We start from the raw sequence: 12853 nt of genomic DNA, 5'->3' as shown, positions 1-12853 counted from the left end.
CCTAATCATGCTGCTGAGCTGTTGCCAATTAACCTAATTAGTTGCAAATTGTTCCTCCGGCGGTTTCTTTTTAGTACTACTTGAAATGTAGTTGCTCCCCTCGTCCCATCTGCATTTTAGTTCATGCTATCAACTTGAAAACGAGCTAATATTTGTCATGAAAAAGTAAATTTTCTCTGTATAATAATTTTATATATTTTCTGTGTTCTATTGTGAATAAAATGCGGGTTTATGAGATTTGCATTCTGTGTTTATTTAGGTTTCTTACAGCATCTGAACAGTTTTAGAATCGGGGGTGTATAAGACAAAATAGAAATTGAATGAGAAGCAGCTAAGCTGACAAAAAAAAACGCTGGAAGTAAGTGAGAATGATGGTGGTGGGAGAAAAGCTCAGATTAGTGATTATAGATGTTGAAATAAATACTTCTCTGCCGAACACAAAGGAACAACAGATAAAGTTTCAAACACTATTGCACAATTGCAACTAAAGTGCTAAAGATTCAGGTATTTACCTCAGTAGCTTTTAGGGCCTTTATCTTTACAATATAAAGTGCTTTGGGGCAGCTGTTGTTGTGATTTGTTGCTATAAAATAAATTTTGAAAAGTCAGTTGAATTGAAAACTTTAATTAAATATATTTACCAGATGACCAGAAGCATGACGGTCACCTGGAACTTCATCACTATGATGAAGTTCAACAAAGCCAGCCTCTCTTTGTGTTTGCTGGCTTGACAAAATCTAAAACCACAGTTAGCAACTTTCTCCATGAAGCAGCCATTTCTGCTTCAGCCTCTCTCGCATTTTAAAAAAAGGGGGTGTTTCACCCATCATGTGACTCTTCGTCTGCACAAAAATCTTTTGAATTCAACGTCACTAAACTGAAACTAAAAGCTGAGGAGCGTGGAATAGAGGTCTAAGGAAAAATTGTGTAACGCCAGAGAAGGCAGTCACGTGACACATATCCACCGCTACCTCCAAAAAGCCAATCGTCTGTTTTATAACAGCTGAGCCGCTGAATACCAGGCCAATCATGTTTTGTACTGGTACAAGTGTGTGGGTGTTGTAAAACATTGTGCATGAGAATGAAAAAGCCCTGTGGGGGAGGTGGATGTTTGGGGTGGAGGGGGGGGGATATTTGGGGTTATTTTTTGTGTTATTATCAGATTTGATTATTCTGTACATGCGGTTTTTATGTGGTGGTGGTGATTGAAATTGCAGTTATGCCTCTCTCTCCATCCATTTAAATCAGGGGTTCTCAAAGGTTTGATGACTAAGTGCCAATTTAGAGAGCCGACATATGATTGAGGGCAGCGCGGGGGGGATGCATGCATCAAACACTTTGATGGTTTGCAATGTGTGTGTTTAGAGGATGATGGTTTATCTTGGTAGTTGTAGTAGTTGAATCATAAGTGAGGTGGCTTTCGCATTTCTTGATTCTTTGTTGATTTTATAAAGATAAGCGAATAGAAATGCTCAGGTCCAGGTTCTGAAGCGAAAACTGGCCTCATTTTGAGATTTCTGTATTTGAATACTGGCCGGGTTTCTGAGCCTGCAGTAACTGCCCGAGGGCGTCACCACCATGGTTGCTAAGGGGCAAGACTGCCTAATTGGATTTGGAATAAACTGCACAGACACTATTTTGAGTTTTTGATCAAATATTTCCTGCCGCAAAACTCTCTAACTGCCATTTTGGACACAGTTTGCATTCAACACCTTCTGCAGGGAGAAACTGATTTCCTGCCACTGCCCACACCTGAATAACATTTGTGCAGTAAGATACTTTTATAGCACTTTATTCAGAGGATACTAAACGCCGCTGCCTCTGCTGTGTGGCGTTTGTGCAAATTTCTCCCTTAAACAAAAACATTAAAAGCAATGTGGAACTACAACAGGACCGGCACCCAGCAGTTTTCCCAATAATGCAGTTTTGGTAATACAGACTGCTAAAAATCATTAATGAAGATTGCTTACTGGCAGTAAGGATTTGATTGCTTCCCTTTTCACTTATATAACATTTAATTTGATTTTCCTGGTCAAATATGTAATTAGGCTATGTCAGCACAGTATTGAGTCCTGGATATATGTCACTTAACGTGTCGATTCAGATCAGAAGTATAATCGCTTTTCCATTTCATCTTTAACAAGGGTGAAATATTCTGAAGCTAATCTGTAATAGGCAAACCTAATCACTGAAACCATTGCCTGTTGTGATTTGAAGCTCTGCCAGACTTTGATCGCCATGGCAGTAAATTGATTAGCAGTGATCTGTTGGTCTCCTAAATGCTGATCCTGAGGAAAAAAAAGCTTCATGTCTTCGCTTTAAGCTGAGGTTGTGGTTGAGCTCCGAGATAGCTCTCCTCTCCCTGATCTCCTCTCTGTTCGACAGCCTGGTAACAGCAACGGCGGCTCTGTTACAAGACTGCGTAGAAACTGGTCAGTGTTTCTGCCTGCTGCCTTCATTAAGCTAAGCTCAGTCTCTGACTGTCTGAGCTTGCTGCAGCTGTCTGGTCTTGTAGATTTTTGCGAGAGCAGCCGGGATGGGGTTCGGCTTGAAATATGAATTTAATTAGATGTGACTCAGAGAAGACGGAACCACTTGAATTTGAAGGATAAATGGGTCACTTGGAGACCTTAAAGTTCACCCCTATCCTCTGCCTATACCTTCTCTGCTAGAACCACCACCGTGACACAAAACACACCCAGAAGTGCATTTGTGCACACGCTTACGAGCAGCATGGAGTGGAAACAAAGCGGGAGGGGCCCAGCACTCTAATCATTCTAGCTGCAGCTTTGATTAATGTAAAGTGCTTCATATTTACAACAGAAATTGCCAGAGTAGTCAGGTAAGAAATGGAAAGAAACGTGCGTGTCCGTCAGCAAGGGCAAACGCCTCAAAACTTCAGTGTGTATGGACTAATATGGAGTCAGGGAGCATTTCGAAAATCATTGGCTGCCTCAATTTGAGCACTGCTGCCCACAGATATGACTTAAAGTGACAGTTTATTTAACTTGACAGGAGAGCCATTGTCATGTTTTCATTTTAATGTGTCAAATTTAGAGCATTCTTAACCTTGAACAGTCCCCCATCCTCTAATCCTCAAACGTTATCTCTGCTCAGTGTTTGGGCTCCGTCGTCCTGCCGAGTTCCTTGTAGCTGCTTGTGGTAAGTGAGCAAGTTGAACAAGTGGTAAGTGAGCAATGAGGCAACAGCATGAAGGGATTTAGTGTTTTCAAAGCCTATCACTCGTCTTGGAGGGAATGAGTAGTTGTGATTTAAAGTTAGGCAGATATCGAGTGCTACCAATATCTGCTCTGTTGCTTTCTGCTTATCAATCACATTTAAATTCCACCTGTAGTGTGTTAAGAGAAGGAGGGTGTTATGGGTGTATTTTGCTAGCTTTTACGCCTTTAAACTCCCTGTATTTAAGGTCAAAAATGAACCAAGTCTTCCTTCTTTTTTCCCTTTCTTTCATCACCTCTCCAAAACTTGTAATAGCATATGTACCTGTGGTTTCACTTCTTTTTAAAAAAACTGCATCACCTTTGCCACTACTGCCCTCTTCTATCCACCTTTCCTAGGTTTCCTCACTTCCTTCGATTCCCACCTCTCTATTAGGACCAAAGGTCACAGCTCGGAGCCTCTGTGAAATCAATCATAGGTTAAAACCTTTAAGTCCTTATCCGAGGCAGCTACCATGCGAGGCTGTATTTAGCGTAGTAATAGATAGCTGACTGAAAACAAACTGGTGCATGCTGAGGACAAGCTTTCATTTCTTTATTTATTCCCACTGACACAACAAATTCATTCATGCAGCCCATCAGGTTGTCATCATCGCTGCGAATGTATTCACTGCAGATACATGCGATCTGTCAGAATTAATAAATAGTTCTATACTGATGCTGCAGTGGCTGGCGGTGGGGTTCACAGGAGGGAGTGACAGATTTCGACAGGCTGACAGGAAAACGAAGCAGAACAGAGCGATGGAGCAAGTTCGTTCCTAGAAATGTTCGGGGGTTGTGCAGCGCCTTGGAAAAAAAACACACACACATCGGGCACATCTTTTATTCATGTTCAGTTGTCGAGGTGTCAAGAGTTTTGTCAAGCCTCTCATTGTTCTGTTAACCTTGTCCCTGTGAAACGTTCTGTCTCTATCTCTTTGGTTACACATTACAGCCCGGCCACGGGGGGAGGAGAGGGGACATGGGGAAGAAGAGATGGATATTGGAGGGGAAGGATAGACGGAAAGAGGTTCCCTCCTCGTCCTTTCATCGTTAAACAAACATGGCCTCTGTAAAAAATAAAAAATAAAAAAGGGTGCAAGATGAAACCAAGACAGAAAAGGAACAGAGTGAAAGGGAGAGGAGGGGGAGGTAGACGAAGGATGAAAGCGATGAAGAAAGATGGAAATAAAGGAGAGGGACGGAGGAGGTGGGGGCCGCAGACAGAGTACCTGTGTGCATAGCAGAAAGGTGTGCAGTCCATCATCTTCAGACAGGCAGACAGAGCTGTCTGGGGAGTTTATTTTTACTTCGGTGTAAGAGTCTGGATCTGCTACAACAAGCTGGTAGCACCTTTCAGTGGGTGGGGGTGTTCTAGGACCGCTGCTGTCCCAGTGTGGCCATCGTTCATGGCTTCATGCCTTCAGAAAGTTGAACCCACTAACGTACAAAGCTCCAAGCTCCGGCTCAAAGCGCTCGATGCATCATGTTTAAGGCTTCTCAGATGTGTGTTTGAATCGTCTTTCGTCATATACAACAGTACAGTACTCTGCAAAAGTCTTGTACCACTCCATCATTTCTTTATAGTTTGGTAGGAAAATGGGAAACGGGTCCAACAATTAATTGAAACTTGTAAACTCACATGGAAATACAGTACATATGGCAAAAACAGAGTGTGGTCAATTCTAATGAGCTTGAAAAAAAATGTTGGTATAATCAGCTTTAGTCTCCAACACAGTCTGAACTCTCTGGTGTCATTTGTTTAAGTAGACTTCAGGAATAGTTCTCCAGGCTTTTTGAAGAACATTTAAAGCTCTTCTGCGGTTCCTCGTACCCTTTGTTCCGTTCTCTGTCACGATGATCCCACACTGCTTCAATAAAGTTGAGGTTTGGGCTCTGGGGAAGCCAATCTATGGCTGATAGGGTTTCACTGTGTTTTCCTGTCCGTGATGATTAGCAGCGATGATTTGATGATGATTTGAACCAAAATTTTCCAGTTTGGATTCATCACTCCATCAGACCTGCCACAGATTTTCAGTCCACATCTTGTGTAATTTGATGTACCTTAGCCTTTTCTTCCTGTTTCCCTTAAGAATTGCTTCCTATGGGCCAGCCTTCCACTAAGACTGTTTCTGTAGAAACCTTTGTGGATGGATGCTGCACATCGTGTCTGGATTTACCAGGTTTTCACCTAATAGCACTTTGGGAATCACTAATGATTCTGTGGAAGTAGCATTGCGTTAAATATATTTTGAGAGCAAATAGTATTTGCTGTCAAACTGTGTCTTCTGTCTTTTGGCATTTGTCATAGATTCAGCTAAAGAAATGGGGAGAAATTTTGTGTTTTCTTTCTAGTTTTTTTGGGGGGGTTTTGCAACAAAATGCTAGTAACAAAGTGCCCAAAGGTTTAAAACTGTCTTTTTGCTGTTATATGTAGACACCACACTGTTTAGGTGCCTTTCTATGCTTGGATGATTCATAGGTCAATATTAAGTGGCTTAAGAAATGAACAAAAAAAACAAAAAACATGTCTCTGAAAATGGCCAAATATGCAGACTGGACTTAAAATGAGAGAAAAAGCAACCAATGCCCAAAGAAAAACTTTGAAAGACCTTCAGAAAGTCTGGAGAACTATTTCACTATGTCCCCATAATCTTTAAAAATGATGATAGAAATGTTGGCAGTTTTCCAGCGGTATGCATTAGACAGCGACACACCGATTCACTGAGAAATAGTCAACAGATTAGTCATTTAATTGAAGCCATATATAACACAATTGTATTAATACATTGCTGTTTCAGCACACATCAAGCCCACTGAGTATACAAACATCTGACAGAATAGTTTTTTGTACTAATACTGCTAAATACGCTGATCATGTTCATATCCCTGTAGAGTTACTTTGTGTTCTTACAATGGCTAAATCTCTAAATCTACACAGTGCCATTAGGAGTCAGTGAGATCTGCTGTTGATCCCCTGTAGATCAATTTTTACCTTGTATTTATAGACCAGTAGATTACCCCGTCCTCCATTTCCTAAGTTGCTGTTAGTACCAGGAGAGGCTCACAGGGAGGAGAATTGATTAACAAATCAAGCCTGTAATTAATTCTTACTGTGATCAAAGCCATGGGAGGAAGTCCATGGAGAGCCCAAGGCATTGAGGTGCGGTATTTCTCAGTGTGGTCCCACCAGGCCTACTGTTATCACTGTGTTGTTTTAGCTTATATGTTGCGTGAATTTCGAATGTTTTTAATGGTTGTCCTGTCTGTTTGGCAATTTGGGGGCAGGAATATTGCTCCTAAGTTAGAGTGTGTCTTTGTGTTTCCCATGGGAAACACAAAGACACACAAACAGACTCTGAAGTTTTCACTCATCTCCTCATACAGGATTCTAGTCCTGCCTGGCTGCCTGGCAAATTGTATCCACGCCTAGGTGTTCGTCTTTAGTGCAGTTTCCCACTATGTATGGATTTATCTCAAACACCCAGAGAAAAACTTATTTATTTCAATATTTGGAGATTTGCAAGTGCTTAGTAGTTGCTCTAATTTTTGCCTGCTTGTAAAACTAAGACTGTTTTCACTGTCTCTTGCTTACTCGCCTCATATCTGTTTGCCTCTGCTAATTTTCATCTTTTGTCCTGCTGTTGTTCTTTGTTTGTGCAGGTTGGCTCTTTATGTGTACGAGTACCTGCTGCATGTAGGAGCACAGAAGTCAGCACAGACCTTTCTCTCAGAGGTAAGTCACAAAAATGCTTTATGTGTTTGTGCCGGACTGCAGGCCATGTACTTTATGTGTCCGCTCTGAAGGGTGGTCTGACCCTCATATAACATGTCGAACAAGTGTAGCGGCTAATTGAATTAGCCTGGCCTCGCAGTGCTGAGACAACAAGCTTTTTAACATTAGTGTTGCATTTAGTGGGACTGGAGCCGGCGCGCAGGGAGACTTATGATGCTTAGGCTGGAGCTGACGTCTCCGACTGACATCATTGTCTGATCCGCTCGGCAGCTTTGTGTTTGTCCCTCTCTTCCCATCTTGTTCTCCTCTGTTTTTATTGTAATCTTCCTGCTCTCCTTCTCGTCTGTCTCTCCACTCCTCTCCCTGCGCTTGTCCTCACTTTAATTCCGCGGAGGTGAAAAGGTGATGAGGTGAAAAGGAGGTCAGCTGATGATTGTGCTTTGCAGTAAATGACGGTAAATTGCAATGTAGGAGACAGTAGCTAGAGGCTTGTTGTACATCGGCCAGAGGAAGAGGAGAACAAAGGGGGAAAGGGGGTGTGGGTGGTGGAAAAGGTTACATCATCAGCTGGCACCGATTCTCATCACTCTTAGTGTGTGTTCGCACACGTGCGCACACGTACCTACACCTCAGTTTCTCTCAGACACCCTTTCCTCTCTGCCGTATCACTTGATCTCTCTTCCGCAGATGAAGAAGATAGGCGGTGTCATGTTCAAGTGTGGGAATGCATTCGGCGGGAGCGCAACAAGTATAAACACAGCCGCTTTCGTGCCGTCCGCATGCACACATATGCAAGCATACACGTGCACGTACACACAGAGCATAAACATGTTTGCAAAAAAAGTGTAACTGGTGCTGGAAGGGTGGGTTGTAGTACGGCATTTAAAGCCCTGTGTTATCATTCACATGGGTTTACAGCGCATCCTTATGCTCATGGAGCAGGAGCCCGGGGCGGCAATTCACAAATCGTAAAGGGATACCTTGATATAAATATCAAATCACAAACGGACAGCTTAGAAGAAGTGGCAAAAAGAAACCACGCAAACCTCTCAAACTAAATTGATGGCTCAAAGAAAAACAACAAAAAGATCCGAAACCTTAAAGACAATACAGCACAAATTCAAAAGGTTTACATTTTACACGAGTAGGGGTGAAAACAAAACTGTGCCCATGTCACACATTGCCTACATCTGCCAGCAATCATGCTAAAGGGATCTTTCTGCAGCATGGGGAAGGTAAATAAAAGACCTCCTGGGAATGCAGACCACAGGAAGACGGGATATGCGGGCACATTCGTTGTTTTTTGGGGGGTTTTCTCCACACTTTCCAGATGAAGGGGAAATACAAGAGACACTAGAAAGTGTCCTGACCTGAACTGTGTGTAATCTTGTTTGGTCTAAGCTGCAGCCAATTAAATGTGAGAAATGATGAATGTCATGCTCATTCTCGATTTTTTTTCTGTATCGTTTCTGCCAGTTCGAGAAAGTAAAACCTTCTTTGTCATGGTGTGTAAATGGAAATTGCTGGCTGCCAATAGGGTTTACTGGAACTGCAAACTTAGACTAAAAGCATGCGGGCCAAACAAACAGGGGCAGTTCCTGACCCTCCCAAAACACTTCAAAGCAAACCATTCCTTCTAAAAGTCGCTGTGTCTGATCTGCAGCTGAGGTCAGGACGGTCTGATTGAACATGCGGTGATTCGGTTTTTCCTGTTATGTTAGCGCTTGTTCACACCGCTGCTGTAGCAGGTGGCACAATAGTCTTCTTCTTTTACTTGGATTAAACATAATATGAAGAGAAATTAAAAAAGATGAACATGAGGTCACTCTGAGAAGTCAGATGCAGACAAAACAATTGTGTCATTGTCTCACTACTGCTCACACTTTTCAGCTCTCTGTGTGTGGTGTGGTGTGTGTGTGTGTGCATACAGGGTCAGAGCCAAGGTGTGGGCTCCAAACTCAAACCTAGTCACCACACACAATCAATAGAAAAGCCCATTAGTGGGGTAAACACATAGTCATAAGGCTGAAGTTACAACCACTAACTACTGTTTCTCTTGTGCTTTCCATGAACCACTGTGATTGTCCTCACATGGATCCATTTATGCAGCGCAGCCTTTGAGTTCTACTTGTCTAAGCCTTATCAAAAATTAAGACGAACATGGGGCTAAGCACAGTTCATCCATGAACACTGTGCTCAAAGTCGTCCTACACGTGGGTGATGTCACTGATTCTGACGAATGCTGCGATTGTAAACGACATGTTGGACTATGGTGTCAAGTCATCCCCATAACCGTTTATGCACACACTTGAGGCACGCTTGAAGTCGCTGCAAAACAAAGCAATCACTCTTCCTACTGTTGCAGCAATCTCCCTCTGTGCTCCTGCGTCGGTATATCGCTGAAATGCGTGGAGGAGCCAGGCTACGAGAAGCAAAATGCACAGCACGTCAGCAGCGGTGATGTCATTTTTAGCTGTTTGCAAGGCCGACGACAGCCTGCAAGGTGCTACGACTGTTTCAGCAGACGTGTCAGTCTGATGAACAGCGTCTGAAACCCTCCCACTGACGCTGTGTTTTTCTTTCTTCGGCACCAGTGAAGTTCACCGCGCTAACCTCAGCAGATTATCACATAAAATCCACAGCAGTTTTTCCAGCAGTAGGTAGAAAAAATTGATTTTCTCGTTCTTAGATAGCTCATTTTCTGCTTTTTAAATAACTATCTATTCCTCCACCCACCCCCATCTGCACTTTTCCTGAACTGGGAATTTGCTTTATTATAAACTGCTTTTTTAAGCATGTTGTAACCATGTTCACTTCCACTGGAAACTACTTTGTTTTGGTGTCTTATTTGAGTGGTATGCTGCCCCAGAAAAGAACATTTTCTTTTTTTCTCCACCTTGTTTTCACATTTCAGATATTTTATTTTTGATTCAAATCTTAATACCTTAAGATGCTCTTTTCTCTCTCTCTCTGTGTGTGTACCGATTTGTTTGAAATAATCACATCTCAAGATAACAGTAAGATCCGAAAGAGAAATTAATTTGCTCGTAAATGAGCCCGGACAATATCCGAAATTTGTCTCAGTGATCAGATTCAAATCTGTGTAATTTGTCTTGTGCTTTTCATTCGCATCTGCTGTCACTCTCAAACTGAATTTTATCATAGGCTGATTTACTCTTTTGCTCCATGTTTCCTCTGTGGCGATAGTGGTTCTTGATTTGAGAAAGAAAACGCTGCTGTTAGCAAGTTTCCTCAGGGACGCCTCGTTAAACTTATTAAGAGTCGATTGCCCAACACTTTTATTTTTTTTTGCTCTGTATTGAAAACCTGACTTTAAGGATTAGTCGGTCAAATTTATTGACCTAATATGAGCCTAATATTATAGGATAAATGCCTGAAAGCAGAGATACATGTGGGGTGGCTGTAGCTCAGGAGGTAGAGCAGGTCATCTACTAGTTGGAAGGTTGGGCAGAGAGTAAATGCGTGTTATTATTATGATTATTTGATAGAAAGCATGTATATGAATGGGCATGAATGAGGTATGTTGTATAAAGTACTATGAGTACTTCAGGTAGAGTAGAGAAGTGCTATATAAGAACCAGTCGAGTCCACATGCAGTAAAACTCTTATTCCACCTTGCTCAATGGCCATCTTCAAGAATGGCATTTTTTGCTGTCAGACTTATTTAGAAACTTGTCTGTGTTCATTTTTTTTAATAGGAAGGAAGGTAAAGAATTTAGAGAGAGCAGCAATAAATGAAACTCAAAGTTGATGAGCTCAGAATGATGGATAATGCTGTGAGGAGGAGACTGAAGGGTGTGTCGTAGGCCGCACAATAGTCTGGCTGGGCTCCTCAGGCCGGTACATGTCTATGACCTCATACCCTACACACCTCCTGACCGAGGAAGCAAACGCACACTTTCATGTACTCATGAATACAAGAGCTTTCAGGCACACATAAACCCACTTATCCACTTATGATTCCACGAGAATCATAACATAATTACTTAATGGCGTGTTATAAGAATTCCCTCGCACCCTCTTTAACCTTATAAAGCAGGTAATTCAGATGTCAGGCATGTTGTTATACTTGCTATGTTTCTGAAGGATCTCATTCTCTGTGTGTCTGTGTGTGTGTGTGTGTCTCAAGATCCGATGGGAGAAGAACATCACATTAGGAGAACCTCCGGGGTTCCTCCACTCATGGTGGTGGTGAGTGCGTTTTTTTTTATGGGAAATGATACAAGATCCATTCTTTTTATTGCCGTTTCTGTTCATTCCATCACTGCCATGACTGAATAAAATTATCTCTCCTCCTGTGTTTGTCTTTATCTCATCAGCCCTTCCTCGGTTAACTGTTTGCATGCTGTGAGAGTGAATTTGAAGTCATCTGCTGCAATGTTGATAACAAAAAAAACCTTATTTTCTGGATGCCAGATTACCAGAGCTCTGTCATGGCCTATCTTTTCTTTATTTCAAAAGGTTCGGCTTTATAATATTGTCTCTTTCTGTGCTTTGTAGTGTTTTCTGGGACCTGTACTGTGCAGCTCCAGAGAGAAGAGACACATGTGAACACTCCAGTGAGGCAAAGGCCTTCCACGACTACGTGAGTCTGCGCTGACGCGGCTTTTCTTCCTTATTCTGGCTCAGTGGCGCTCTCAGATTAATTCAGAAATCTATGCTGGATGGTGTCATGTTATAAGGAGACCAATGCCAGTGTGCAGTATTGAATAAACAGATGATCAAATCATATAATATCCTTAACCAGGAAATTATGAAGTAACTAAAAAAAATGACAAATAGCGTTTTATCTGCTTTTTTTGCAGAGCAGTAGAGTCTGTTGCAGGTCATGCTTGTGTTTGATTGTGGCTTTGATGGAAAGGCAGAGTCTAATTCACAGTGTAAAAATCTTCACATCTCTGCTGGATGAAAGCATTTTGAGAAGTTGCATAGAAAAATATTCTTTTATGATATGAAACTGGAGAAAACTGGATTGTTTCCAGATTTTATTGTGTTGTGTTCACCTAGCTCTTAAAATTCTTAAAATTAGAGCTAATATATTTTATTCAGTAAGGCCACCGCACCTTTTTGGTGGTCTCCTTGGGGAAAGCTGCTTTTAGTTCCCTCACTGAAGTTTTAACTACTTGCACTTGTTCCTCTGACATATGTGCTGGGTTTCCGCTGTTGTGTCAAAACGATGCCCCTTCAGCTAGATTTTATTTTGATAGGAAGAAGCCGCAGGGAGCCAAATCTGAGGCCACTCAGATCGCTTCATTTCAGTTGGTTTGCGCTGAATGTCTACTCTCAGTTGCTGCAGCATGCTAAAGGGTGCTAACATTTAACTCTGACCCCAGCTGCACAGTCAACTTTAAAATAAATAAATAAAGAGACGATAACAAGCTTGCTCCTAGCTGCACTCCTGCCCTCATGTGCCACCTTTGGACAGTAAAAGAACTGCTGTTTAGTCCCCCTAAGACCCAGCTCTCATCACTATGATCTAGGGGTGGGTTTTAACAATCGATTCATCGATTAAAATCGATTCTGGCTTGGATAACGTGATATTGATTCATTAAAAACCTTAAATCGTTTTTTTTATATAAATGTATTTTGCCCAAAATTCCAGAATCTCAGGTGAAACGTCACAAAATTTTGACAACCACCAAACATTTAAAACAGTAAATGAGAGCAGGTCCACGGCTTCTGCACAAAGACGTAAACGCAAAGCGCGGACCCGCAGATCAGAATCAGTGAGATGTCGCCTTTCTCACCCGACGGCACGGACACGGTCGGGGCTGAAAGCCGACAGCTCGCTGATTCTGATGTTTCGGCGGGTCCGCGCTTTGTGTTTACGCCCTTTTTGCGTTGATTCTAAAGCAGTTAGTTTGATCTCTCTCGAAAC

At 42.1% G+C, this 12853-nt stretch overlaps 1 protein-coding gene across 1 annotated transcript in view; it reads left to right on the top strand.

Annotated features, from left to right (window-relative positions):
* Window positions 1-12853, top strand: part of si:ch211-130m23.3 (uncharacterized protein LOC558547 homolog) — a 58584-nt gene that overhangs the window by 15674 nt on the left and 30057 nt on the right. Inside the window, exons 2-4 of the mRNA XM_040019153.1 lie at window positions 6882-6954; window positions 11105-11166; window positions 11476-11560. Coding sequence (XP_039875087.1) covers window positions 6882-6954; window positions 11105-11166; window positions 11476-11560 — 220 coding nt within the window. The remainder of the gene's footprint in view (window positions 1-6881; window positions 6955-11104; window positions 11167-11475; window positions 11561-12853) is intronic.

Source organism: Simochromis diagramma, unplaced genomic scaffold (genome assembly GCF_900408965.1).
Source record: "Simochromis diagramma unplaced genomic scaffold, fSimDia1.1 OVJJ01000822.1, whole genome shotgun sequence".
In the NCBI taxonomy this organism is placed as follows: domain Eukaryota; kingdom Metazoa; phylum Chordata; class Actinopteri; order Cichliformes; family Cichlidae; genus Simochromis; species Simochromis diagramma.
Note: the sequence above shows the minus strand (reverse complement) of the source record. Positions and strands in the feature narration are given on the sequence as shown.